Source organism: Colletotrichum fioriniae (assembly GCF_027942845.1).
Source record: "Colletotrichum fioriniae strain IMI 355084 chromosome Unknown scaffold_5, whole genome shotgun sequence".
Classification (NCBI taxonomy): Eukaryota; Fungi; Ascomycota; class Sordariomycetes; order Glomerellales; family Glomerellaceae; genus Colletotrichum; species Colletotrichum fioriniae.
In genome coordinates, this window is record NW_027076841.1 from 2811358 (window position 1) to 2837846 (window position 26489).

The 26489-nt window shown below is 53.6% G+C and overlaps 7 protein-coding genes across 7 annotated transcripts; 6 read left to right on the forward strand and 1 right to left on the reverse strand.

Annotated features, from left to right (window-relative positions):
* Window positions 1-1430: 1430 nt before the first annotated feature.
* On the forward strand, window positions 1431-1853 carry N0V96_005398 (uncharacterized protein; the record flags this gene model as incomplete). Its single annotated transcript, XM_053197549.2, has 3 exons — window positions 1431-1485; window positions 1549-1608; window positions 1678-1853. 3 exons carry the CDS (start codon window positions 1431-1433, stop codon window positions 1851-1853), a joined length of 291 nt encoding a protein of 96 aa, XP_053045089.2.
* Window positions 1854-4736: 2883 nt separating this feature from the next.
* N0V96_005399 (mitochondrial 37S ribosomal protein uS7m) lies at window positions 4737-5955 on the forward strand (the record flags this gene model as incomplete). Its single annotated transcript, XM_053197548.2, has 2 exons — window positions 4737-4961; window positions 5050-5955. The coding sequence occupies 2 exons, from the start codon at window positions 4737-4739 to the stop codon at window positions 5953-5955; spliced, it is 1131 nt and encodes a 376-aa protein (XP_053045088.1).
* A 3444-nt stretch (window positions 5956-9399) lies between these two features.
* N0V96_005400 (uncharacterized protein) lies at window positions 9400-11637 on the forward strand (the record flags this gene model as incomplete). The annotated part of the gene is made up of 3 exons (XM_053197547.2): window positions 9400-10495; window positions 10544-11408; window positions 11466-11637. 3 exons carry the CDS (start codon window positions 9400-9402, stop codon window positions 11635-11637), a joined length of 2133 nt encoding a protein of 710 aa, XP_053045087.1.
* A 2978-nt stretch (window positions 11638-14615) lies between these two features.
* Window positions 14616-16524, forward strand: N0V96_005401 (uncharacterized protein; the record flags this gene model as incomplete). Its single annotated transcript, XM_053197546.2, has 3 exons — window positions 14616-15174; window positions 15260-15707; window positions 15765-16524. The coding sequence occupies 3 exons, from the start codon at window positions 14616-14618 to the stop codon at window positions 16522-16524; spliced, it is 1767 nt and encodes a 588-aa protein (XP_053045086.2).
* Window positions 16525-18439: 1915 nt separating this feature from the next.
* On the reverse strand, window positions 18440-20037 carry N0V96_005402 (uncharacterized protein; the record flags this gene model as incomplete). The annotated part of the gene is made up of 3 exons (XM_053197545.2): window positions 18440-18884; window positions 18973-19711; window positions 19797-20037. 3 exons carry the CDS (start codon window positions 20035-20037, stop codon window positions 18440-18442), a joined length of 1425 nt encoding a protein of 474 aa, XP_053045085.1.
* A 1109-nt stretch (window positions 20038-21146) lies between these two features.
* N0V96_005403 (uncharacterized protein) lies at window positions 21147-21788 on the forward strand (the record flags this gene model as incomplete). The annotated part of the gene is made up of 1 exon (XM_053197544.2): window positions 21147-21788. The coding sequence occupies one exon, from the start codon at window positions 21147-21149 to the stop codon at window positions 21786-21788; it is 642 nt and encodes a 213-aa protein (XP_053045084.1).
* Window positions 21789-23900: 2112 nt separating this feature from the next.
* Window positions 23901-24689, forward strand: TVP18 (Golgi apparatus membrane protein tvp18; the record flags this gene model as incomplete). The annotated part of the gene is made up of 4 exons (XM_053197543.2): window positions 23901-23937; window positions 24017-24032; window positions 24232-24327; window positions 24389-24689. 4 exons carry the CDS (start codon window positions 23901-23903, stop codon window positions 24687-24689), a joined length of 450 nt encoding a protein of 149 aa, XP_053045083.1.
* Window positions 24690-26489: the final 1800 nt, after the last annotated feature.

Here is a 26489-nt window from a genome sequence, read left to right on the forward strand (position 1 = left end):
TTCCGTAACCTTCGTTTCCTCTCCCTTTCTCGGCTGGAGATTCCAGTCCTACCCCTGGTCAGCTCTTACCCTGCCTTTTCCCACCGTTTGCACCTCCATCTTTCACCCCTTTGCTCTCCAGTCGGCCTAGGTACGGAGTACTCATCCGTCTGCTCGATCGTCCACCCCTTCACCTCCCCCCTCCGGTTGGCCTTGTACAAGCCCTTGCCTCTGCGGCTTTGAAGCTCCCAATCATTTCCCTCTTCCACCCCGACGGGTCGGCACTCCACGCCAGCTCTGTGTGGCCTTGGACCCCGCAGAACGCCGGGTAAGGGAGCCTGGCAAGCCACGTCCCAATCAACTGCTCGCTCAAAGCTGCGGCCATTTCCCGGTCTCCCTTCACAAGTAGTGTATATTCACCTTACCTACAAGCCGTGGAGCTATGCCATCTTGTCTCAAGTCCCGCAAGCCCATATTTCCCAGCTGCCTGTTCATAAACCCATGATTGTCGGCACCCATGTACCGGTTGACCACGCGGGGGGTTCAACGACTAGCATATGTGTGTGTGCGCGCGTGTGTGTGTGTCCAGGGGTGTGTGAAAAAAAAGAAAGTAGAAGGAAAAAAATCTTGAGAGAGAGAGAGAGAGAGGGAAAAAAAAAAAAAAAAGGGAAATAATAACCCAAAAAGATGACGCTAAGAGATCCAAGTTTATCACGACGTTCTGCGGCCAGTACCACACTCCCCACGTCCGGTCTGGTCTCTGGTCTGTGATCTGGCATCAGACGAAGCAGAAGCACTCACACCCAAGTGGCACACCCCTCTTCTCCTCCTCCTTCTCGCCGCCGCCGCCGCCGCTCCTACTCCTCCTGCTGCTCGTCAGAGACAAGTACCAGGGCATGGAGAAAAAGAAAGGATACTGGAAACCGACGCGGTCCTGCCGTACCAAACCCAAACGGAATTGGGACGTGATGTTGTGTCGTTACTTCTTTGGATCATGTCCCTTTTCTCTCATCTTCCCTTCCTTTTCTTTCCTCCCACCTCTCCCCATCCCAAGATGCAGCATGCCGTAGGGTACCAGCCCAATTGATCCCTTACCCGTCTGCATTCGTTGTGCAAACATTTCATTGCCTTCAGAAACAGCTTCTAGCTAATCTCGTCCTGCCACATCACAATCTTTTCTACTCCAATGGGATTATACCCATTTGTTTCACGGCCAACCTGATCCCGAGTATAAGAAGCACAAAGTTTCGCTACTCTATAATCGTTTGTCTTAAGAGATATCCGCGATCCCAAACCGACTCCTACAACATTCATCATCTACTGCAATCTACAACAACTATCGCTTCGGCGCCTCCCTCGAACAGTATACCTCTATAAACCTACTCCTCGTTGCTTCGGCCACACAATTGCACTGCATGTACTCCAGCAAGTCATACACGTCGACTGCCACCATGTCTGCTTCGTCATACAGTAGTCAGGCAGGCACCTGGCAAGAGCGACTTGAAGGTAGGGATTCGCCATGAGGACGTCGACTGTCATTGACAACAAAGCTGATCAATTTCCCTACAGATGCTTGCCGCGAGGCCAACATAATGCCCCCTGTCTTCCAGATCGTTTCTGACCGCCGTGGTAAGCTTCATTATTAGGAATCACCCCGTCAGACCTGTTCCCCTTGCTGATTGATTGTTTTTCGATTAGGCGGCCGCACCGCTTGGTCCAGTCGAGTAACTGTCCACGGCCGTACCCTCTCCGCACGATTCTGGTACGACGGCAAGAACCTCAACAACGCGAAAGAAGACGCCGCCGAAATGGCTCTCAACTACCTCACCGGTTCGAATCCCAGTTCGCCAGCCAACAGCAGAGGCAGCTGGTAAAGAAGACAACGAAACGAAAGACGGATACAGACGTGCAAAGATACCCGCAACTTGCAGCGAAAACATCCATTCGAGCATCATCGTCTAGCGTCACACTTTTTTTGTCTCTTTTTATCTTTCAACGCACTTTTTTGCTCTTACTTTCCTGGGCTTTTGTTTCGGATGTTCAACTGTACGAATACACACCTGGAGTTGAGATTGGGAGACATTGGCCAAATGCCACACGGCACAAGGGGACATCACGGAACATCGGCGTACGACTACATTTCTACCTACGGTCAATTGGGAGGCTCCGAAAAGGAAGATGGTGTTGAGCTGGTTGAGGAGAAATGGCGCAAAAGAAACATTTGTTTCTCACCACATCAATCCACAAGGGGGCAGTGGGAGGGGCACGCGACGGCGTGTCTCGCTTCTCTCTGTACTCCTCACACGTGTGGAACAGGGACGAGAGCTGAGAGAAGAAATTCCAACACGAGACAGAATCTTGGCGAAACAGCACCGACACCAGCAGAACAGTTGACGGGGTCACGAGGGACTCTTTCTCATTTAATTCCTTGTTGTTTTGGGCGGCGTTACGAAGCCGGGCCCAGGTTGGTAATTGGCTTGCAGTTTGGACATTTTTGCCGTTTTTTTTGTTTTTCTTTACGGAGCGGCGTTAACGATGGGAAAAGCAACCACGAGCGCAAGGGATACCGCCGTGGCATAGCTAGGTAGAAAAGGGATTTTATGCTGAATGGAGCTGGTTCCTTGCAAAGTTTCCAAAAGAGATGAGGACCATTATGACGAGACTTCCTTTTTCCTAGCGAGGGCGTATCCACTTCTTCCCACACCACTCTGCATTCAATCCACGTGCGACGAGATTAATTCTCCGTTGCTATAGCCTGCGGTGATGACATGGGGACTGTAGCTCACGCAAGGACAGACCAACCAAAAGATATCGGTGGCTTCACGATAGCAAAGCTGATTACTCTTCAAGACGACGGGCACTGGAAGGGGGTGTCGATTGGCATGGGGAGGGCGAACGGGCTTCGTTTGTCCGCCTGTCTCCCTTTCCTGCCTCTCCTACACGATGACATAGGCATTTCGGGTGTTCTGGTTCTACTGTCACCAATGCAGGAGGTCGTTGCGGTGTCGGCGGACAGTGGGCGCGTTGGCGCGCTCCTCCCTTCCCACCCTTGGACAAAGATGAGCTAGGGAGTCTGCTAGCAACGGGACTGCGGCAGGTCCCACGCCAACGCAAAGCTGTCTTCTCAACCTTAGTTGTGTTTGCCCACGGTTGGCCTATGTAAGGTAAAGTAGAGGAGAGAGAATCTTTGGGGGGACCCAGCCAGCCTAGCTTTCATGAATGGTGGGGGTAGCTGAACCAGCTGCCAGCTGGTCTTCGCGCTAGGGAGCTTGTCAATGGAATGACAAAAGTTGTGACAACTCTTTTCTCTCTTTCTCGGTCTGGCCCCCCATGAAAGATACGAATACCTATACCTACGGTACTCCACGAAGAGATGGAGATAACAATCTCCCCATTTTACATTACACATCCGCGGGATGTGGTGAGAAGAGGGCAGACGGAATCGCGCGACGGGCAGAGAAAGTGAAAAGAGCCGCTAAATGCCGTGCTGCAGGAAATCTGCAAGAGGGGGTGAGTGAGTGAGTGGCGGTGGTGTGTGGCAGGCAGGCAGTTTTGAATCACATCCTTTTTTTTTTCTCCCGGGGTGATTGTGATTTGTTCCCTATTCGGTCTACATGCAGCGAGGGGTAAAAGCAGGTGTTCGGAGATGGGGTTTAGGTGTCAAGGTGTGTGCAGGTAGGTGTGTGTGTGGTGTGTTTCTCTCGCTATTTCTAGGTATTCTGTTTGTCGAGGAAATTCACGGCTTCGACATGTGGGTGGCGTTGCGACTTAGATAGGTAGGTCCCTCAAGTTCCGCCATCCCGCCATGGGGGGCGAATTCGGCAAATGGCACATTGGCAAAAAGATTGGGAACCATGGAACTTTGGTCTCTTCATGATGGGCAAAAAGTTTGGGGGCGGGATTTTCTGGTCACTGAGACATAAAAAACCCACATGGTGAAAGTGCGGGATGTCGACAAGACGTGGACGCCGTGGGCATCGATCAAGGGATGGGGTGAATTGGGGGTTTCTCTTTCCAAGACAGCTTAGGTTGTTGCGGCTTCAGGTGGGATTGGGAGGGGGGCAAAGATGAAAAAGGATTTGGATTTGTTGTTGGTTTGGCGGCCGCAAGAGGAGACCTCTGATCATCCTGAAGGAGCTGTAAGCCGCTTCGAGGGAGAGTCTCGTGACTGGCGCTGTTGCCGTGCCTGGCATTTGAGAAGAAAAATGCCCATTGGCTTGCGGAGGAAGATGTTCAGTACCGGTATCACACAGCGAATCTGATGAAGAGGTGTGGTGGCATTGGTGAAGAAGGTCTGCATATTCGGTGAGCGAGAGCGGGAGGTGGATTGAGATTAGCTTAGGTAAGGGCATGTGAGGTTCGTCTCGGTGGGCGGCACGGCCCCGACCGGCTTTGGGCTGGGATTGGCCTGTAGATTGGACGTATCTGCCTTACCTAAGCGTCGAGAATAGCTTCGGGAAATCGGAGCTACCCTTCTCCGGACAGAGCTTCAAAGCCCCACTTCGATTCGATTTGAAGCTCGGGCCCAGCTGGAACTGCAAAGGCGTAGGTAAGCAGTCGACGTTGCGAGAGTGGAGCGGCAACATCCGCGCGACTCAATAATTTTCGTGGAGCACGGATTGACCGCGCTGGGTCGAAAATTGCCAGTCGAATTTCAGTGTACCTTTTCCAACTCCAACGACATCCGGACGACTCGACGCACATCAATCGGCGGTATTCGATACGGTCTCGAAAATTTGTACACATCTAGAGCAGCCATGTCTCTGCGGCCGACCCTACAGACCGCCTGCCGGGCGCTCGCGCTGCGATCCCGACCCCTGGCCCAACGACAGGAACCTCTGGTCTGGGCGGCGACGAAACGAGGATACTCTGACGAGCTGCGCAAGGGCGAACGGAGTCAGATCCCGGTGCTGAAGAAGACTGAGAATGCGGCTTTCCCTCAGGGTCAGGAGGTCCCTGAATCTGCGCCGGGACAACAGCAGGTATGGATTTCTGATGCGAGGAGGAGGAATAAAACATGGACAAACGGGATGGTGAGAATGAGGGAATGCTGACAATTTACTTTTGCAGCCAACAAATGAGGCCCTCGAAGCTGCCGCGGCACTGAGCGAGCTCGCAGAGGCGGCAAAGGGACACAGCGCCGGTCTTCAGGGCGGCCTGACGGAGGCCCAGGAGCAGATGCTGTACGCCGAGGGCGCCATCCCGCCTACACAATCCGACGGCAACGGCCAGCGCGATCTCGAAATCATAGCTAGCGGCGGGCTTCTCGCGCACGCTGGGGACGCCGCCGAGGTCGCCCCGTCACGGTCCTACAAGTTCCCGCTGCCTACGCTCCCTCTGCCGCCCCATAGCCACCTCAAGTCTCGGTACCACCCCGTGCTAGACCAGTTGACCAACCTGATGATGCGAGATGGCAAGAAGGCCCAGGCGCAAAGAGTAAGTCAATCCCACTCTGCAACCTTTGACAAGATCTTGTGTGTCAAGACACTTGGGAAAGAGACCATGCTGACATCGCGTGCGCCTACTCAGAATATGGCCATGGTCCTCAACTTCCTGCGAACCTCTCCTCCCCCGATCATCAACCCTAAATACCCGCTCCTCCCCGGCGCCCCGCCGCCGGCGCACCTCCCGCTGAACCCCGTGCTATACCTCACACTAGCCGTGGACTCCGTGGCGCCCCTCATCAAGATCCGCCGCATTGCGGGCGGAGCCGGTGGTGGCCGGCCCCTGGAACTCCCGGCCCCGCTGGCGGTCCGCCAGAGGCGGCGCGCGGCGTTCCAGTGGATCCTGGACGTGGTCAACAAGAAGCCGTCCAAGGGGTCCGGCCGGACGCAGTTTGCGCACCGCGTGGCGGACGAGTTGATTGCCGTGACCGAGGGGCGGTCGTCCGTGTGGGAGAAGCGGTTGGCGCTGCACAAGTTGGGTACGGCAACGCGTGCCAACTTGACTGCTAAGCCTGTCAAGCAGAATATGTAAAAAGGGGAGGTGTGGGGAGGAGGTTTTGTACGAAGATGAAGGGGGTAGGGGGAAAACAAGACGTTGTTGAGAGAGATTTGTAGCAAAGCTGTATATTGTACTATATCATCCCGCCCAAATGTTAGTGCTCGAGAGGAGCCTTTCTGTCAAAACTAGTTGTCGTGAAGAGTGCGTTGGCGGTTTAGTCTGGAGGCCATGATGTGTCAAGCCGGACAAATTTTGCTCCAAGATTTTGCGAGAGCATCGCATCACTGTGTCAGCGTTGCGCACATGGCCGCCGGCATCATCTCCGGCTCATAGTCCAGTCTCCATACCCTCTACTGTACCATTCCTAAATTGTAATTAGAAGGCTACATCTCCCATTAAAACTCTCCCGAGGAGCCATGCTACCCTTGTGGGAAAGGCTGAGGATGGCTTCGTCGATGCCAAGGTAGACATCGAGAGGCCTCTCGCCATTATGACCGCCGTATTGTGAATGACGCCCGGCATGGTCAAACGGCAGACATAGACTGCAACACAGCCTCATTATACGTGTAGATAGTTCACTACCTTATTCCCAGAGGCCTAAAGCATCACTGTGCCGAAAGGATAAAAGGCGGGGATTCAATGAGGCGATGATAACAACAGAAAAAAGGCGTCTGTAACTCTCCGGGGCCCGAAAAGATGCCGGTAGTCGATTTGGACTACAGCCAAGCCACGAGACTGTCGTGCCGGCGCCCGGGAAAGTTTCCAACAGGTATTTCCACGTGATGAACAGATGACGTCTTGTCTTACTGTCTCTTCTCTCTTTTTCTTCTAGGCAAAGGGAACCGTGTCCGGGCGGTGCTCTTGGTCATTCCCTACCTAACAACTGTACTGACCCTACCTTTCCGGGGGCGGGCGGCTGAAAAGAGTCTTTGGGAGTCGTGGGAGTGGTGTCCTAATCGGCGCCGTCCACGGTGAACAAATCACCTGCCAAGAAGACGGCCGGTCTTGGCGGTGGACGCCGGCGTCGTCATCATTGCACTGTCGGAAGCACTGTGCGGCGAAGCGTCTTGCATCTTGCGTCCCCCGCCCGGCAGACGTGAGTGGAGGCTGAAGGATACCCTTATGGGACGTTCGGAGAGCGAAGCGCAGGACAGATTCGGCGGGGACGCTGGCGGAGGCCGCGGGACGTAGTATTTCCTACGGGGTTACGTTTGTGGACGAAAATACACCGAAAACAAATATTTGCAGTGGGGATGGGCAGGGAATGCGTCATTCACTTTCATGTCGGCTTCGATCCATCGTTTGAACTGAGTGCTACACAAATGAGTGTACAGCAACCAAAATCTTCGAGCAGACGGGCACAGGATTCTTTCTTTTCAGAACAGTTTCTTGCTGTCAATAGAGTGGTGTTTCATCTTGTCATTAACGTCAATCTTTTGACTATTTCTAATTAAGATACGGATATACCATACGATAAACCAGCTCTGAAACCAGCCCTGTCGATCCCGTTCGAACATCAAGATGTAAGTGAGTGTTCCTCAGATCTTCCTCAGATGTTTCCCCATTCTTTTTTCTTCGTTTTGGTTTTAAAGCACAGAGATCTTCGGGTACGTACACCTACCAATCTGAGACGGCTGAGTGGGCACAGAGCATGTACTCTTTGGATGGCTTGCATACTTGGGGATGAAGTGTCGTGCATCAAATCAGCAGACAACCGCCAGAGAGGAAGGGCGCTGGGGCGTACGCAGAGTAGGAGGTAGCATCCCATCTTTCGATTGAGTTTCTGGGATGGCAGCAGCCCAATGGCTCTCGGACGATTCATCGGAATAAGAATTCACTGGGCACAGAAAAGTGCACGACTCGGTATGGACGCCATACATGTACAAGTGAAGTGGGATGAGATGTGGTACCTCACCGGGTTTCCTGAGTGGGCAGGTACCAGTGTTACCAAGACGGGTGATGACGAAGCACCCACGGCACGGGGATGGAGAATGAGAAAGGCTGAGCAAGTAAGAAGCTGGTCCTCTGTCTCTCTGCAGCACTAGGGCGCTACAAAATGGGTGATTTTCTTCAGACTCTGGGGAAATGAGTTTGGGTGCAAGAGAGCAGAGGAATACGGCCTAAATGGGGCTGGCTGGGCTGGATAAGGTGCCCATGGCTCCATTGCCAATCTCATCCCATGTCCACAAAGTCTCTGCCACAGCATTTGACTCCATGTATCCGTAAAGTGGTAAACTAGACAGAGGAGTCAAAGGACAGGCGACATGTTGATTAAGAACGTAATAGAAACGACGAGCTTGGATCGGATGACTGCATTTCTCAGGCACTGTCTGCACCACCACTTTAAGCTCAGTGCAGGTCAATCTTAGGTATTCGTACAGACACAGTCACGGGCCAAGGTCACAAAGGCGAAGAAAGGGAAGGCTACTCAACACAGACTAATACAGTACCTTTACTCCGTACACAGAAAACGAGTGAGGGCGCCGTCAACAGTCAACTGGTGTCAAAGACGTCGACGCTAAAAACCGAGCACCTACCCCTCCTCGATCCCTTCCCACCATCCACGTTATCCACGTTTCCCCTCCCCTTTGACCCCTTCTGATCCTCCACCGTCCCATTTCCACAACCATCTCTCTCAAGTCCCGTCTCTCAGAGGTGCCTCCGGTGCCTGCCACCCACAATACCCAATCCCCACCTTTTCTTCTCTTACCTTACTTTACTGCGTAGGTCTACGGAGTACTTCGTACTCGTTCGTTCCCAGCCCACGCTTGCATTGCCGCTGCCACTGCCACGGCCACCGGGGAGCTTTGGGCTGGACTGGGACTACCGCAGTAAGGTAACCTTGGCTAAAGTAGTACGGTAGGTAAAGAAGGGACTAGGAACTACCTTACCTTACACAGTACCTTACCCTTCCATTCACTCCACTACCACCAATCGTGTGTCGTGCGCTACCTTACCCTCAGGTTCCTTCAACTCCCTTGTTGTTTCTCTCCTACCTTACCTTGCCGCACCGCACCCTTTTTTTAACCCTTCTCTTCTCCTCCTCCCCCCTACCACCACAACTAACTATTCCTCCTTCATCCGGTCTTGGCAGTTCGACTCGTGCTTCATAAGCTAATTTAGGCCTCCACCCATAGCGCACCTTCCTCACTTTTGGTCTGGTCCCCAACGGAGCCATGATCTAAGGAGCCTCCACCGACCTCCATATCCCAACTGCCCCTACACAATGCTGTTTCTGTCGTCCATCTTGCACCGCCAACGTCAACATCGCAAGATCATCCCTCGTTAGATTTACCAGAACCACGTATATCCGACCCGAACCATACTCCCGTATTCGATTTTACATCAACGAAATCATCATTATCCTCAAGCGGACGAGTTACCATCGCTCTTCTACCATAAAAGCGACGCTCGCAAAGTCCTGAACGAGGCTCCTTCCCCGCCAAGAGCGCAATCCGACTTTCGACCCCATTCAAGATGTCGCACCAACCCATGAGCATGGAGGCCATGCTCGACGAGGAGAGAAGAGACGTTCTGGCCTTGCTGGAGGGTACCGCTGCTAGATCCAACTGGAATACGGGTTCGCCCGTCTCTGCACGCTCGCCATCGCCCTACACAACGCCTCGCTCGCCCGTACGAAGTATGTTGGATATCGGCGCCGATGGAGGTTCAAAGAGTCCACGACTCGGAAACGCCGTACCGGTGCGCAGCATGTTGGATATCAGCGGTCCTCCGGCTCCCGTTCGGAGCATGCTCGATATCAACACCTCGGCTCCAAAGCAGGCTGCCAGTGCCGGCCCCAGTTCCCCAGTCGAATCTCGCGCGCCTCACCCGAGAACATTTTCCGATTCACACTCCCAAAAGCCCAGCTTTGGTCCGCGCGCCCCGATTAATCGAATGGATCCGACTGCGGACTACCAATTTTCTGATATTTCTACTAACAATATCGGAACTGCTATGCCGAAGCGCAACACCCAGGGAAAGGCGCTGGGCGTAAAGAAGCCGGGCGGCGGCGCTATGGTCGACGTTATGCGCGGCAACGATATCCCCGGTATCATCCTCCCCGGTGATAGGGCCCGCCACGGCTCTATTGCTAGCAATCCTGTCATGGGTGGGAGAAGCTCTAGCAGAGGTCAAGGCAGCAAATCCAAGTCTCCTCATGGCAGACTAAGCATGCGCTCCCGCTCGCCCAATGTTAGCGGTCGGCTCCAGCAGATCCCTGGAACTGCCATTCTTGATGACGGTCGTGTAGTCGACATCTCAACCGCCTACCGCAAACTGTCGGACGCGAATCTGGCATTTTCAGGCGGAGGCCTGTCCGGGCTGGCTGGACGCAAAAAGTCAAGTGCAGATGATGCCGGACTTGGACGTCTCACGAAGGACTATCTCAGCCCTGACGGAGAGGAGCTCGAAGACAGCAGCGACGATGACGCGCACAGTTCTTCTGATGAAGAGAACGAGAGAGGGCGTAAAATGTCACCTCGAGATGAAGAGAGCAATGCCAAGTCCGGCAGCTCGGCCGACAAAGGTGACCGCAAGACGCTTAGCCTGCTTGCCGCGGCCGAGGAAGAGCGTAAGTAACTCATGCTCATTGCAGGTTGAGATGCTAACAAATTTGCAGGCCTGGCAGTCAGTTCCAAGCAACCTCAATACAAATACAAGTCATTGTTAGACGAACCTTCCATCACACTCACCAAACCGGGCGGCGAAAAGTCCAAGTCCAAAGCCGGCATTCGCCCAACCACAGCGTTCGACAACGAGCCAGGATCGGGAATGGCATCTGCTGTGAACTCGGACGATGAGGAGGAGCTCAACGACATCAAGCGCGCACAGAGACTTGCCTTCTCACGAACAGAAACCCTCAACAACCCCGAGTTTTCACGAACTCTACGCATCATCATGCGCGGCGAGTTTGACCAAATCCAGAAGTCGGCCGAAGAGGAGCATCATAGGTTGAGAAAATACCTGGTGGCCACTGATCTCAGTGAAGAGTCGACACATGCCCTGGAATGGACTATCGGCACCGTTCTGCGAGACGGCGATACTCTCATTTGTATCTACTGCGTCGATGAAGAGACTGGTATTTACTCGACGGAGGGAATTATGGTCCCCGACGAGCGTGCCGCTCATCAGGAACAAGCAGCTGCTATCAACGCCATGTCCAGCGCCAAGTCACCGCCGCCAAACATGACCAGCGCCCCGCCTTTCCCTCACCTTCCGCGAGCCTCGGCCTTGAACAATAGCGACTCTTCTTCGCCGGCGCCGTCCAGTAGAGAGCGCGGCCGCGCTGAGGAGGAACGTCGTCGTGCGGTCAACGACATCCAGGAGAGAGTTGAGCGGCTGTTGCGAAGGACTCGACTTCAAGTACGAGTGATTGTCGAGGTCATTCACTGCAAGAATCCAAAGCATCTCATTACCGAAGTAATTGATATTGTCAGCCCTACGTTGGTAATCCTGGGCAGCCGAGGCCGCAGCGCTCTCAAGGGGTTAGTTGTCCACCCCATTCAACTCCACTGTTTGAGTTCCTGCTAACTATTGAATAGTGTGATTCTTGGCTCGTTCTCCAACTATCTTGTCACTAAGAGCTCGGTGCCTGTCATGGTAGCACGAAAGCGCCTTCGCAACAAGAGCAAGTACAAGAGAGGCCCTCTCAAGCAGGTCAATGACCTGAACAACCCCGGAACCAAGAGCCTCGCCAACGCCAAGGTCGACTAGAAGGACCCCGCGCCGAGGCGTAGGCTGTCAGGGCTGTGGAATCGCTTCAACGCGAGGCGAGCGTCGTGGGCTGAGGAGAGGGAAGGGGCAGAGCCGACAGAGCAGGTGGAGCAGGCGGATCGGCGGAAGAGCGCTTGATGAGCAACACAATTTCCTTTTCATTATGTTCGTACGAGCCTTCCATTTTGGAGAGGCCTAAGACATGTATCCCGGGCACTTTATGGAAGAAAGCTTGCCAATTGGGGATGGGACGAAGAGAGCAAACGTGGTTCAGGCTAGATACGAACCAGGCGAGGCGTCTCACTTGTTTCTTATTTCCCTAGGGGATTTGACGATTAATCATGTCATAAAAAGCGGTCTAGCAGAAGACACAACAACCGACTGGGTTGAATCCATACTCCATTCTACAACTTTCAATTCTATTCATAGTCTGCGGTTCAGTTCTATTAGGAGATGTCGCTACAGAACGTGAACAACTCGGTGGCACTCAGCAATGAAAACCCCGGCCATGTCCGGTCCGGCATAATTGTGCAAGGGCGATCCAATGCAAGAAAGCGAGCAGATGGAATGATGCCAGTCCAAAATACCTTGTCCAACATGGGAGCAAACGAACGTTCGTCATGGCCATGAAGGAGTCACTCTCGAGTGGAATGGAGTCGTCGTCTGTAAGGGAGGGGGGGGTCCCGCCCGGCGATGGTTGATTCGGTGACGGGACTGGGAAGTGGGGTATTGGTGCGGGGTGATAAGATAGTGAAAGTGGCTGATTGGGGCCAGCTCAGTTGCGTTTTTTCTGGGTCTTCTTGTTCAAACGGGCCAGTCCCGTGTAGACCTGAGATGCCTGCCCGGTCTCGATGGTACGTACGCAATTGTGCAATTGTGCCCTGGGGGAACGGGGGTGTTTGAGTGTGGGTTTTTGTTTGAGGTTCGTTCTGATAAAGCGTGGGCTAATACTGCGTAATAATGCGAGAAGGCTAGTGTGCTATGTAGCCGTGCTCAGGGTAGGAGGTTTTCGTGCCTCGATCCATCATGACATGGCTGTGTATAACTTGGGCGTGGGCGTGCTGTGATCGGTACTTGTCAGCTTCACAGCTTTATACAGAGGTACAAAAGTCTCCCCTCCCCTGAGGACGCGAGTCTTAGGTTCCCTTGCCCACACTACCCGCGTCTCGTTGGCGTCGTTGTCGAATCGGATGCTCCCGAGGCCTTGTCGGTGAGTCACTTTGATTGGATCGCGCAACTCTTTTGGAAACGTCAAAAGAGAGGGTTTGTTTGTTTACGTTCCAAAGTGGAAAGACAAGTCAAGTGGGAAGAGCAGGACCCCGCCTTCCCATTCTCGTGCTTAACATTGGGTGACGGGTCCCGTGACTAGGGATGCAACCACTTAAACGTCCGAGGGGTAGACACGCTTGTTTCCTAAAACACGAACGACGCGGGTTGAGCTGGGGGCGTGCATGGGTGCTTTGGGGCTTGGGCACAGGGGGGGGAGAGGTATACTTGGGAAGGAAGGGAGATACGGGTATCCGTAGGGCGAAGGAAGAGAAGAAGGATGGCGTTGAGATGTGTTTCCGGCTGCTCATCAATGATGTTATTACGGCCTATGGCTATTATGCAGGAGAAAGGGCAAACTGCGAGTACACGGGAGAACGCAGAGCGGACAGAGCAGGAGGGTACGTACTCACGCAGGTCAATGTTCGGTGTAAGGGCTCCTCCCCAGCCCCCTCCCACCCAATCCAGGGCCTGAAATCCAGTCGCTCCCTTGACAAGGCTCGAACAATGATTGGACGACGGCCTCGAACCTGGCAAGTGGGGATCTGAGCTTCCCAACCTCTCGATTTCGACTCGTTCGAAAGACGACGCAAGGTGGTTCGGGGTGGGCATTGGGGATCCAGGTGCTGGGGAGGAAGGTTCCTGCTGCATTAGAAAAAGACGAAAAGAGGAACGGGAAGGCACCGTAACCCCCTTCCGTCCCCTCCCATTTCCCTTCCCTCTCGAGGAATTGGATGCTGCTGCTGCTGCTTGAGCTTCTCCATCTGCTTGCTGCATCTCTCCCGCGTCTTCTTACCTTTCCACAAACCCGCGGCCACTCTCAATCAGGTCACCTGCTACTCGTTTCTACCCACTTTCCGCCCAATCCTGTCCTATCCCGTCTTGTCCTGTCTCCTCCACTGTCTAGGAGGAGAGAGAGATACCGGTAGAGACTGGCGATCCTGCGAGGCGCTTGGCCTGTCACCGTTACCTTCCATACCTACCTACCTTACCTTAGATCCATACTCAAATTCAACCTTTCTTCATCCACACTCTTACCTCTACTCTTATCGCACCCGCGCATATCATTCCCGATTCAGTTCAGTTTCACATTGGGCTGGCCTACAGAATACACTACTGAGAACTTACTCGCCCAGATCGGTTACATCAATCCGAGGCACTTCTACTCCTTCCCTTGCTCTCAACTCTTTGCCTTATACATCCCACTTTCCCCCCCTCCTGCATTGCGCTCCCGCCATACCTACGTCAAGTGAACCAACAAGGTACTTCTCTGCGCCGTACTAGCCGTCGACCTGCAGAAGAAGGTCATCTCTGTCGCAACACCGAGGCGACCGCGGTGAAGGGTGTGCGCCCAACCTACTTGACCCTCATGCTTTCCATGCCGTCGTTGGTCACCGTCAACAACAACGTTTCCCTGCTGAGCATTACCATCGCTCCTAGCACATACGTCGCAACACTGACCTTGTCCTTCGTCTTCGTCTATCTGTATATTGTTCAGATCTCGTGGAAGCCGACACTGCTACCCAACATCAGCTACTTCAAGCGCACAAGTCGAACCACCAAAACCGCAGAGGCCGCAGTCGAGCCGCCTCCTCTCCCACCACCACCCACTTACAAGGCCCTACCCGCACCACCCGGCCCCGAGGCCAGCGGCGCCATCGTCCGTCGCAGCAACCGCCACTCTTCCCAACATTATCAGCACGAATATGATGATGGCTACGAAACATTCGACGACGTTCGATCCTCTCGATCATTTAGACGCCTCCTTGGGCGACTTCGAGCCGACGACCCCGCCACCGGGCAGGAGGGGTCCGCAGGGCGTGAACTTGTTCGGGCACCCGTCGCATCACTCGAGCTTCCGGTCAGACGACGCGGAGAGCGACCTGGGCCCGGACCCCGAAAACTCAGTCTCCGTCGGTGGCTACAGTCCTCCGGCCTGGCGCCGCCTCGGAAACGGGAGTCGCGACAGCGGCTTCTGGCGGCGGAGTGATGACCTGCTAGGCGCATTCTCCCCCCAGCTCCATGGACACCACCAAGGCTTTGGCGGCTTCAAATCGAGAGAGTCAAGCCCCGAGTACGATAGCGACGGCGACGAGGGTGAGTCGGTGCTGCGCAGAGCCATGCGCACGAGGTTGCCGACGGGGAGCATGAGTCCCGATAAGGCCCGGTCGCCGAGTCCCGAGCCCAAGATGGAGGATAGGACGATCAAATTGGAGGATATTCCGTGGAAAGAAACGAGCCCTTCAGAGGGAACATTGAATCAAGACAATTGTATGGCCCCGTACCTGAAGCCCATCCCTCTATATCATGTGTGCACGACTGCTTTGGGAGGGTATCAGGCTGACCTCGCCGATAGATATCAGATTCGCATTGCGCGCAGAAGTACAGCAGCGTACGGAACCTATCGAAGCCCTTGTTCATTTCTTCCGCTCAAAATGGCGATTCTTGACTCACTCGTGGTCTTCCACGATCCTATCCATCCTCGTCGCCGTGCTCGCCATAACGGCGACGCGCAACCTCTTCCAGCCCGCTGCGCAGCAGCCGGTACCCGACCTCGTCAAGGTCGCGGGCATCGCGCGGTCATTTGAACCGCTCATTTACTTTTCTGAGAACGGCGCATCCCAGGTTGGCGATCTGCAAGCGACTGGTGTCGCTGTCTGGGACCTCGGCGAGAGCGTGCGCTCCAGCAATATGACTTCTGCACCAATCATTGTCAAGGAGCTGGATGACCTCAGTGAGAGCTTGAAGACTCTGGCTGTTGAGCTGACAAAGTTCTTCGCAAATGTTGATGGCGACATTGATGGGTAAGTCTCACCATGTGTTCTCACTCATGAAGCATTCCTTTCTAATATCGAGTATAGCATTCTTATCGTCATGGACTGGGCGCGCAGAGAACTCTCTCAGGTCCAACACCTCCCGTCATCGCCCTTCACCGCCGCTTTTGACAACATCCACAACCTCCTCTCTGAAGCTGGCGTTCTCGAAGACGGCTTTGGTAGCCCGACTCGCCTTGGATCTCTGTCGAGGTACATCTTTGGCATGTCCAACCCGCAGCGCACGCGCCTCACCCTCCAGCGCACATTCAACGAGTTCCTCACCGTGCTCGAAGATGCCATCAACTCGGAGCTTCAACACTCCCTAGCCTTGTTTGCTCTCTTCGAGGCTATCGATCACCAATTTCTCAACCTCGCGCGCACAGTCGTCCGTGAGGCATCCGCGCAGGACGACCTGCACGCCGACTCGTTGTCCTCGCTCTGGACGCGCATTCTAGGCGCCAACGCGGCCGAGGTGGCCAAATACGAGCGCAACCGTCTTCTACTACAGAACGTGAGGGAGAAGACAGTGCGGAACAAGAGCATCCTGGTCGAGCACAACGGCAAGCTCATGGCCCTCAAGGCCAATCTCGAAAACCTGCGACGCAAGCTCGTCAGCCCGCTCGTCAGGTCTGTCAACTCGAGCACCCTGACGCTCGAGGACCAGATCCGCGGGCTAGAAGACGTCGGTGGCTACCTCGAGGGTGTGCGGACGCGGCAGAAGGGCAAGCTGATGGAGATGCTCTATGGGAGCGTCGGTAATAGCCGGCGGCTCATTGAGGAGCGGACGTATGGTCGTACAGCATGAGTTGACGAATTCTGGGATTTAGAGAAAAAGCATTCGGGTCCTAGATTCATCGTCTCCTTGTTGGTTGTTTGCCCTTGTACACTGCATCATGGCGTATTCGGACATTTAGAGGAAACCTCACCCGGACGGCGTTTCTTGCTGAAACTGGGGATAGACTTTCGCCGTTGAAGCGAAAGGAGGAGACGAACGATGTCCTTCACGCATTTTCACTGGAGTTGAGGGATCGAGGGCACATGAGAATCGGTGCACCGTTTTGGTACTTATTCCCGGAGCACGTACATTGGGTGTTCATAAGCTGACAGATGTCAGTTGGCGTACAGTGGCGACTCGCCTTCTCTGAGCATGGGAGCAGCCTGTGCTTCACAACCGCCTTGCATGGAGGGAGGAACTTTTTTCGGTGATGGACATGGATTATGGGAGAGGGCGTTTCAGGAAATAGTAACCTGTAGGACCAACCGCATGTAAAGACGTTGGGAAAGGGCGTATTCGGGTTTTGAGTTTCTGGGTTGTCGGTAGCGGAAATGCGAATCAACGCAGATATTTCATCGAGACTTTTGTGCATAGACCATGTGTTGTGTGATTTGTGCGAGAGTGATGTGAAAGGAGGAGGTCTCGGCTGTATGGCTAATTCGACAACAGGAGCAGTCACATAGTCAGTCATCATGATGTACTTTCTTGGTATTCGGGGTGTCGGCTATATCTACTTCTTGATCTTGAGGGCGCTTATTCTTTTCACCTCGCGCTTCGTAAAGTCCTACTTGTTGGGCCGGTGGTCCTCTCGGGTCAGCTTTAGTGGTGGTGTATTGTATAGTGAATACTCTAGAAGTTGTCAATGAGTATTGGTAACGAGCGGACTTGGGGATTTTTTACTTATGTCTAATGAATAAGATTTACCTTCCTGGGTAGGAGGTCAAGATCCTCGCTGCCGCTGCCAGCTCCCGCTTGCCGCAATAGTTGCGATTAACCTCGAAATCCGATGCCACGCACGATTTGGATGCGAGACATCGGGGTTGGTGAGGGAATGGTCTGTCTTGCCTAGGTGTCTTTTATATAGAGTAGCAGGCCAGGCGCATGTGAGGTGTGCTTGAACCAGGGGGTCTATAGATGACGATTACCAGGAACGTATATATTTCCTTACTTCGCCTCTCTTACTAGGTCCAACAACCAGCTCCGTAGTCTTTTCGCGTCCTCAAAACAGGTTCGTTGATAAACATTATATTAGAAGCCGAATTAGCTTCGTTATAAGGAAACGGATTGCTTATTTATTAATAACGCCATTACTACTCCGCGGTTTATAATATTAGGTTAACGGACTCAACTCTTCTCATGTATCTGCTCTATCGTTCTCGAATCACGGCCTGAATACGGCGAGGAAGAAAGAAGAAGATTTTGGATATACTTTGCCTTTCTTGGGGGTCTTTGGGAGGTGCTGTGATTTGATAGCTGCTTGCAATGCTTGTCTGCCGTGCACACATGTCTTGTTGGAGACCATGTGGCAGCCCATTACCAAAGTTGCTCGACAGAGAGACCAATGTCTTATCAGGCGCCTTTTTTGAAGCGCCAATTTAGGTGCCACCTTCGTCTGTACGCTCCCTTCCAGGTACTTGCAGTTCAGAATGGAGACTCCGGATCCTAAATGATTGGATGTTCTATTCTCGTCGTAGCTCGCGGATTTGAAACCTGCGAGTGACCCTCAAGTCTTTGCCTCTTATTCTTTCCGAGCTGTCATTGAAAACCGTGTTATCTTAGCCGGGATGTCTATGTCAAGGAGGGAGTAAAGAAAACCGTTGCAAACATTTCTTCGTACCTAGTCTAAAGGATATCATGAAAACACAGTAAGAGGCCCCCCCCTTTTATCATATAATCCTAGCATTGCCCTCATCCTATAACCAAAACTCCCCCATCCCTAATCCTCTCAAAAACCCTCAATCTGCGTCCCGATCCCCTTCTCCTTGGCAAGCTGAATCATGTGCATCCCAACCGACAAATCCATGAGCCCCAGTCCGACACTCTTATAAATCACCGTCCCATCCTTGAGCCACCTCACCAGCGCGTCCTCCTTCTTGCGCTTGTCGGCCGACCTCTGGCTCGAGCTTCGGCGCAGCATGCTCGGCCCTTTGCTGCTCCCACTACCGCTGCTGCCAGATGTCTTTGTAGAGTCCTTGCTGATGGACGACCGCGGCTCCGATACGGACGCGCCGTCGGACCCCCCCGAGAAGGCGGACTTGATGGACGGCGTGCCGGAAAAGTCGAGCTTCTCGAGCTCCGAGGCCGCGATGCTCGCCGCGTCGCTATCGGCGGAGGCTGAGGCTGCGTCCTCTTCGTCTTGCATCCGGCGGAGCATAATCAGCTCTCCGAGTCTGTATACATAATCAGCTTCCCAATTCCCAGAAACTTCGAAACCAAAAACCTCCCCCTTGTGTTCTGGGCGGAGATGCAAAGACTTACTCGACAAGCTGCGTAGGCTGTAACCCAGCCGAGATAATCTCCCCCGCCTCCTTCAACGCCCCGTCTAGCGTGTCCACGACAATCACCCCGCCTTCAGGCGCATGCTTGTGAAAATGCCAATGCGGCTTCTCGTGCTTCGTAGCCTGCAACAGCAGCCCCTCAGGCAGTTCCCTCATTGCGGGCGTATAACTCCCAATCGCCGCAATCAGCCTCCCCTTCCTCCGTCCCTCGTGGCTCGTCAGCACCTCGGCATCAAACAGCTCCTCCGTCGACGGCGTACAGCAGTACACCACATCCGCGTCGCGAATCTGCTCCCGCAGTAACCTCTTGAACTCGCCGTACCCGGGCGTCAGAATCCCAAACGTCGTCTCGGACCAGCCTTCGCGCTCCTTGATGTGCGGCGGCACGCGGTAGAACTGCTTCATGAAGTCGCGGGCGTCGTCGGAGAAGCGGCGGTTGATGACGTTGACGTGTTTTATGGTTGTGCCGCGGATCAAGAGGGCGAGGCGGACGTGCCAGTAGGCTTGGAGGCCTGTGCCAAAGACGGTGATTGTCTTCACGGTGGTGCGGCGGGCGAGGAGGCAGGTTGAGGAGAGGGCGGTGCGGAAGGCTGTTAGGGTCTTTGCGTGGAGGAAGCCGATGGGTTCGCCGGTTGGGGAGAGGAGGGTTACGGCGCCTGTGGGTTGGGTGGAGGGTTTTGAGGGGTCTTGGGATGCTTTGCTGGAGCTGAGGGTCACGACTAGAGGTGAGTTTGTTAGTGATTTTTGAGAATTTCTGGACGGATGAGGAAAGCATATGGGGGGGAGGGTGTGAGAGGTTTTTACCTTTGCAACCCATGCCTTGGGGACCGACAGAGGGCATGTACAATGTTGTCGCGCCCGTTTTGAGGTTCTCTGTTGAGACGCGCTCCGGTTGGTGATATGTGCCATCCTCAATGTTGTGCGTGTTGGTCGAGTACTCGTGGAGGGCGGTCGAGATGACCTTTCTGAACCCGTCAAACTCGTCGGCCGTCAGATCGGCCAGGATCGTTTTGATCTGGTCGTCTGTGAGGACTGTCAAGACCATGGCGATGCTGTGAGACGTGTGTGTGAAGTGGTCTTGTCCTTTATGCTGAGTTCGAGTGTCTGTGGTGAGATTTCTAGCCCGGGCCCCTCGTCAACTCTCGATGCGATGAGATGTCACTTGCGGGAGACAATTTGAACTTGTTCGAAGCGGGGTTCTTTATTCGTGTACTTCATACACACTTTTTTTTTTTGGCTGACTCGGGCTTACGGTGAGCTAACGCCGTGCTTATATCGGGATCTGGGAGTGTATGGCAAAAACTCCGGGGAGTGGCTCAAAAACAGGAAGATTATCGATTTCTCATCTACATTTTGTACCGGCTCATCCGCGCTAGGAATCTAAGAAGGCCGCGTTGTTGGTGTGCCCCTCGACGCGCGAATTCTGTGACATGATGTAATTGTCGATACTAGATCTAGGCTTGTCTAGGTGGTGCTGACTGACACAAACCGTTCATCTCCACATGTGCGCCGCCGTGGGTAGTGGGCACATGTTTCCCCGTGCTGCTCGCTCTCGTAACTTTCTGATGTATCATGTTCCCAATGGAACTATCCGTTCGGAGTAACGTGAACGGAATCAAAGAAGAAGGAAAAGGCTTGGCGGTAGATTCTACGAGGGTAATGAGGCGGATGGACCATTAAATTTGCGCTTGGCACCCGAAAGCGAAGCGGGCTTAGCGGTTGGCTGGGCCGGCGTTCCGGGGTTCTAGGGTTACGGTGCACCGGGCTTCCGGCCTCGAATGGAGAGGTAAGCTTCACCGGGCTCCCCGGGTCCGATGGGGACCCTTGTCGACTCCGGATGTGCATAGAATAAGCCGGAGGTGTCAATGCCATGAGTTCTTGTTTTGACGGGAGGCGGTGGCGGATACGGCCCTCCGGCAGCCTACAAAGATCGGCGGCGAAGAAACAAATCCCCCCAAGTTCGTCCCAAGGGCTGACTGGCTGCCTGATGTCTGCCTGCTTAGCTTCAAATGTGATGTCAGAGAACTATTAGTACCCAAGCGGGCAGGAATGTCTGACACCGAGATGCAAATAAGAATGCACATCCAAGAGCAGACAACATTGTAGCAGGAGTAACATTGCGTTTAAAATATTATCTACATAATCACAATTAAAATGTCACGGTGTTCTTTCGTCTTCGTCACAGCCAAAAACGCCGACATCAAACTCATCAACCGCTTCCTCCTCACCATCCGGGACTGGGAGTACGGCGAAGATGACACCTGGGACTGCTTCTCCCTCGTCACCTCAAAGTCGGAACCCCTGCCGCTAGACGCAGAATCCACAAAGCCGCCGCTGCAAGAGTTACCTCCAAACGAATGGGAAGGCAGCTCCCTCGAAGAAGTCGAAGCCGCGGTCCTCGCGAGGGGTAAAGAAGAGGACTCGGCGTACGGCAAGCAACAGGGCCCCAACAACCTGAGCCTCTTCCTCGTGCTCGACGACAAGAGCGTCGAGGACCGGACCGTGATCCTGTGCCAGCGGGCCATTGACTGGGACGCGGAGCCGCTGACGTACCCGGAAGGGTTCAACAAGTTCCGGACGCCGTGGACGTCGGCCTACCTGGACTGGTGCAACCTCGACATCTCGAATGTCGGGTGGTCCGAGATGTGCGACTGGGAAGACGCCGACGAGGGCAAGAATGAGAGGGATGGGGTGTGGTGGACGTATGGGAATCACGTTGAGGAGCTTACCTCTGAGGAGAACAGGAAGAAGCGGGATGCCGTGATTAAGGAGTTGGAGGGACTTGGGCAGGCGTGATGAATAAGGTAGCTGATATGGGAAAAGTGTCTCGCCATCGTGCGTTATCTTTCCTTTGTAGTTTGTGTAAGCCTACAACGTTACTGGAGTATACGAATAATTTCAACAAGTTCAACTGGTCAAATTCCTGCTCTCATTGATAACCAATCCATTCCAGGCACCTGAGTAATGAACGAATCAGAAGCCGGTATTGGTGATGTAAACCGCCCCAGCCGGAGCCCGAGGGAGGCTTTGACAGAGTCCACGTAGGCTCATGTCGCCCCATCTCTCTGCCACTTCACGACGCGTGTACGGCGTCCATCGTATTCGTAGAAATCTCATTGCGACCAAGGAGAGAATCATAGTTGCCTGAACAGCTCAAACTGGTATAAAGCGCATCAAAGGGTTAGTGGAGGTGGCGGCAACGGGGAATCGTAGGGGAAAACCATTGTTTGAATTCCTCAGTGTTCAATACACTTTGATTACCGTATCCTGCAATTCTGCGAAATCATCCTAGAAACTCTCTTCATATTACGATCAGCCGTCACAAAGAAAATACCTCAACCACAAAAATCAAAGTCTACGTGGTAGTAGAAAGCGTCACGATAAGTCGGAAAACGAATCCGATCCAACTCACCAACGTCGTCTTAAGCAAAACCTCATTCCCAAATATAACCACCCTGACCAAGACCGAACGAAACAAAGACGGGGTTGCTACTCAAGAGGCACGGAGTACGGGTGTCGGATAAGCACACAGACAAACCCTTTGGAGTAGTGGCACCCGGTAGATCGGCCGTGCATTTTCAGGTCCCTCCTCCTGCTATGCCCCCCGGGCCCGGAAAGTGTCAGGACGTTGTTTCATAAACCTCTTACACTCGATCCCATCTTTTCCCTTCTCTCTCCCCCTTCTCTCCTGAAGCGACCAGTGACATTTCTTCCTCACTGGTTCCACCACAGGGTCTTAGCCTGACGAGGGGCACACTTCTTTTTTGCGCGCATCAGAAGTGAGGAACAAGGCCATTAGCCTGTTTCTGCTGGTCATCTTTGAGAGTTGAACAGGAACAGTACGGAATACCGGGCACGGGACACTACGCAGTAGAGGAGACGGACGCCTGCTAAAGATACAAGACGAAGGAAGAGCAGCAGCCAAACACACGGCTCTCGAGTCTGATCATCTCGTGTTGCCTTGTAAACGAGAACCTTATCAAGAGTGGCAGGCTGCACGATCAAAAACAGACACCTCATCTTACCGTACATTCGCCGTCAAGAGACAAGATAGCTACGCAAAAAGGCCCCTGCTCTCACCTTCAACCACCTCACAGACAGGACAGGGAGAACAAGATAGGAAAGGGAAACCAATCATAGTACCTATCCCCGTCTCGTCCCTGACCGTTGGGAATTTCGAATTGGTCGAATAGTTCCTTTTCCTGTCTCGCCTCAGCTGTTGAACATCTGTTTAAAGAGAGAGGTACCAAAGAAGACCCCTTCCCGCAGACAAGAAACAGAAGGAACCCTGTTTTCTCCCTCTGCTCGCCCTCGCGCCTGCGACCCCTGGAAACTTGGAAAGTTCCTCCCAGAAAGCAAGCGCCAAAAGATCTCACGCCCCAAGGTCCCAAGGAAGCCGCAGCACCACACCGGCACACCCAGCCAGGCCCCAACCCACACCGCAGCAGCTGTAGACCAAATCTGACTGGTCCAAACGGGGGCACCGCCAGGGACCTGCCAACTACCAGTAACCACCTACCTCAGCCCGCTGGGCCAAGTCCAAGCCTCAAATTCGGCAAAAGAGGCTACGTACGACGCTTCCTCTTCTCTTGGCCGCGCCGCCCCGGGGAAAGCTGACAACAACACTTCACCTCACCTCACCCAACCACTCCACCTTCAACCTCGAAAATAAAGAAGACAGCAATCCAGAAGCTCGATCCTTACCAGACAACGGGCCAACATCCACATCAAAAGAGTCAATCGATTCACCGATCCTACCACAATTCGATCTCCCTTTGCTCCCGTGTTGTCGATCCCATCTCCGTGAGCTGGAATTCGGACCATCTCCACAATAGCTCAGAAAGTCCACGTACGCCAACCTAAAAAGAAAAACGTTACCACCGCAAACCACTTCACACTACCGCCAAGATGACGCTCAAGGAGGAGTTCGCGACCAGAAACTTCAGTACGTCACCTTCGAAATGGTCTTGCGCGCCTGGCGCTGTCTTCTTCACTTTGAACTTGATGCTAACCTGTCACCACAGGCATTTACGGCCAATGGTAAGAGCTCCCCTGCTCAGCCCATCATCCCTCGCTCCCTCGCGCGATGATATCCCTTCGATTGTCTGTCCTTGGGGACACGACACGAGATGAATACTCTGCGTGGCAGACTTTAATTGCGGAAATACTCTTCATAGGAGCTTGTTTCGGCGCGATACACTTTTAGGAGGCATAATGGCTGACTCGAGAATCAATGCAGGCTGGGTGTCTTGTCGATGATCTTGTGCTTAGCACTAGGCATCGCCAACATCTTTACCATCCATCTTCTTCTCATCATCTTCTGCGCGCTCGCCTTGTAAGTCTCCCTGCACTCCACCCGATCTATGCCGGAGCTCCGTTCTAACGTAAACATCTAGGGCCTCTGCGCTAGTGATCCTTTTCATTGAGGTCCCTCTATTGCTCCGAATCTGCCCTACCTCGGCCACGTTCGATGGCTTCATCCGCAAGATCTCGACCAACTACATGCGCGCCGGAGCCTACGCCGGCATGGCTGTCATTCAGTTCCTCAGCACCATCATTGTCACCAGCAGTCTGATCGCCGCTGGTGTGTTCCTGTCGCTGACGGCCATCTGCTACCTTCTTGCCGCCGTCAAGGGCCAGGCCTTTGTCGGCAGCAAGACCCTTGGTGGCCAGGGCGTTGCCCAGATGATTGTCTAGGAGAAGAATCAGCAATTAGAATGTCGGGGCGACGAGGCGCCCAAGTCAGCAGCGCCGGACGAAGGAGCGCCGGCGTCTGTAACGACAGCTGAACAACTATAGGCAACATCAATGATATCCAGTGCCTGGAAGCACGAACAAATTGGGAGACGAAATGGATGTGGAGTGTATAAATTGCGAGTATTAAGGCTCCGTGATAGGCTACTTGGCGCGTGAAGCGCAATGGGCCATGAGAAGTTGCAGAGGGCAACGCGGAGACTGGTGTGTTTTGATATGCAACGACCGGCATACTCGGAAAGGAAACTCGGCGTCCCGGGACAAGCTCAGGCTTTGCGTGTACGACTTCGGATTGCGCTTTTGGTTCTTAGAAGCTCCGGAGGTTATGATAGCTTTCTTCATTGCACTGGATTTTCTGTTTCGGAGCTTTCGTGAGACCTTTGATCGTTCGTTCTTTCTTGTGCGCATTGAGTAGAGTCGAGTCGTCAGACTGCCTCCATGCACATGTACCGTTCCAGATCGGAGTACGGCAGAAGAGGATCGGCATCAAGCTTGCCAGCTCACAAGTCAAGGTCGTTGCGCAAACTTCCTAGCATTGTTCTTGCTCAGTCGCCATAGCTCGAACTGCAGCTAGCTTGCAAAGTAAAGGGTGAGGATCGGAAAAAATGGCACTAGTGGTGCCGGTGGCGGGGGAGGGGGAGCCAGCCGGGTAATCGTTCGCAGGCCTCGGAACTAAGGTAAGCAGCAAAGAGCTACTCTCATGCAGAGGGACATCATGCACATCGTGAAGCGTGACCATGAACCATGACCGCCGTTTGAGAGGTTGCCCAATTGGACGAGCTAGATAGGTCATGATGGAGCGGGAGAAGGGGGGGCATGGCCGGAATCTGCCCCTCATGTTTCTAGTCGCGAACTACTTAGTGTGAGTGAATGCTCAAGTTTTTTTTCTGCTTCCTTCTGAATCTTGTGAACCCCCGGATATTGACGTATGCCTCGTCATCTTTTTCTGCGCGGGGAGTCTAACATGGTGAACGGTTAGCTTTGTGGATACCTGCCGTGCTACCGAGTACAGGCTCTCTGGCCTTCCACTTTTTGGAGACGAGGGCGTTTTGTTGGAGATGTCAGCTTCCGTACGATGCCAAGAGATGAAATAGCTGGCGAAATGGGCGATAGAAATAAAGGACGTTTGCCAAAAGACGAGGGCTTTCTACATTATCACTCAGCGTACTACTGGCAATGAACTTGTTCGGAAGTTCAACGGGTAAAAACCAAAAAGCTGAGGATGGCAACGCACTCCATGGCGTCATTTAGCCACAGCGAGCGCCGTAGGAAGACGGAGCTGCTAAAAAGCCATGGTCCAGCCCTGGACGAACCAACGGCACAGTGAAGATGCAAGAAACTTGAACGGAGCTTCTGGTCCTGATCGACGGTGACGATGCGTTTCCCCGTTTCCCTCCCTCCCCACAAGGGTCCTGCAAGATGAAGGGAAGGGTTTGCTTATCCAGAAGAACCTCAGTCGCGAAGCTGGCACAAGGAGTGGGATTTTCCGGCCGGGCCAGCTCAACTTTTTCGAATCCTCGAAGAAACGTCGGGAATCATCTTTGCACGGAGCTTGTTTTGAGACGATCGGTTTCCCGGTCCCGCCTCTCGCCCAGGGTGTTCCAGCAACTGTCATCATCCGAAGAAAGCCAGCCAGTTGCTGGAGCATTTCCCAGGGACACTCGTGGGTCGATCGTCAAATAATGGGGCTCTTCCCGTCTCCAGTTGACGGTTGATAATGACAGTGCATTGCTAGATAACGGA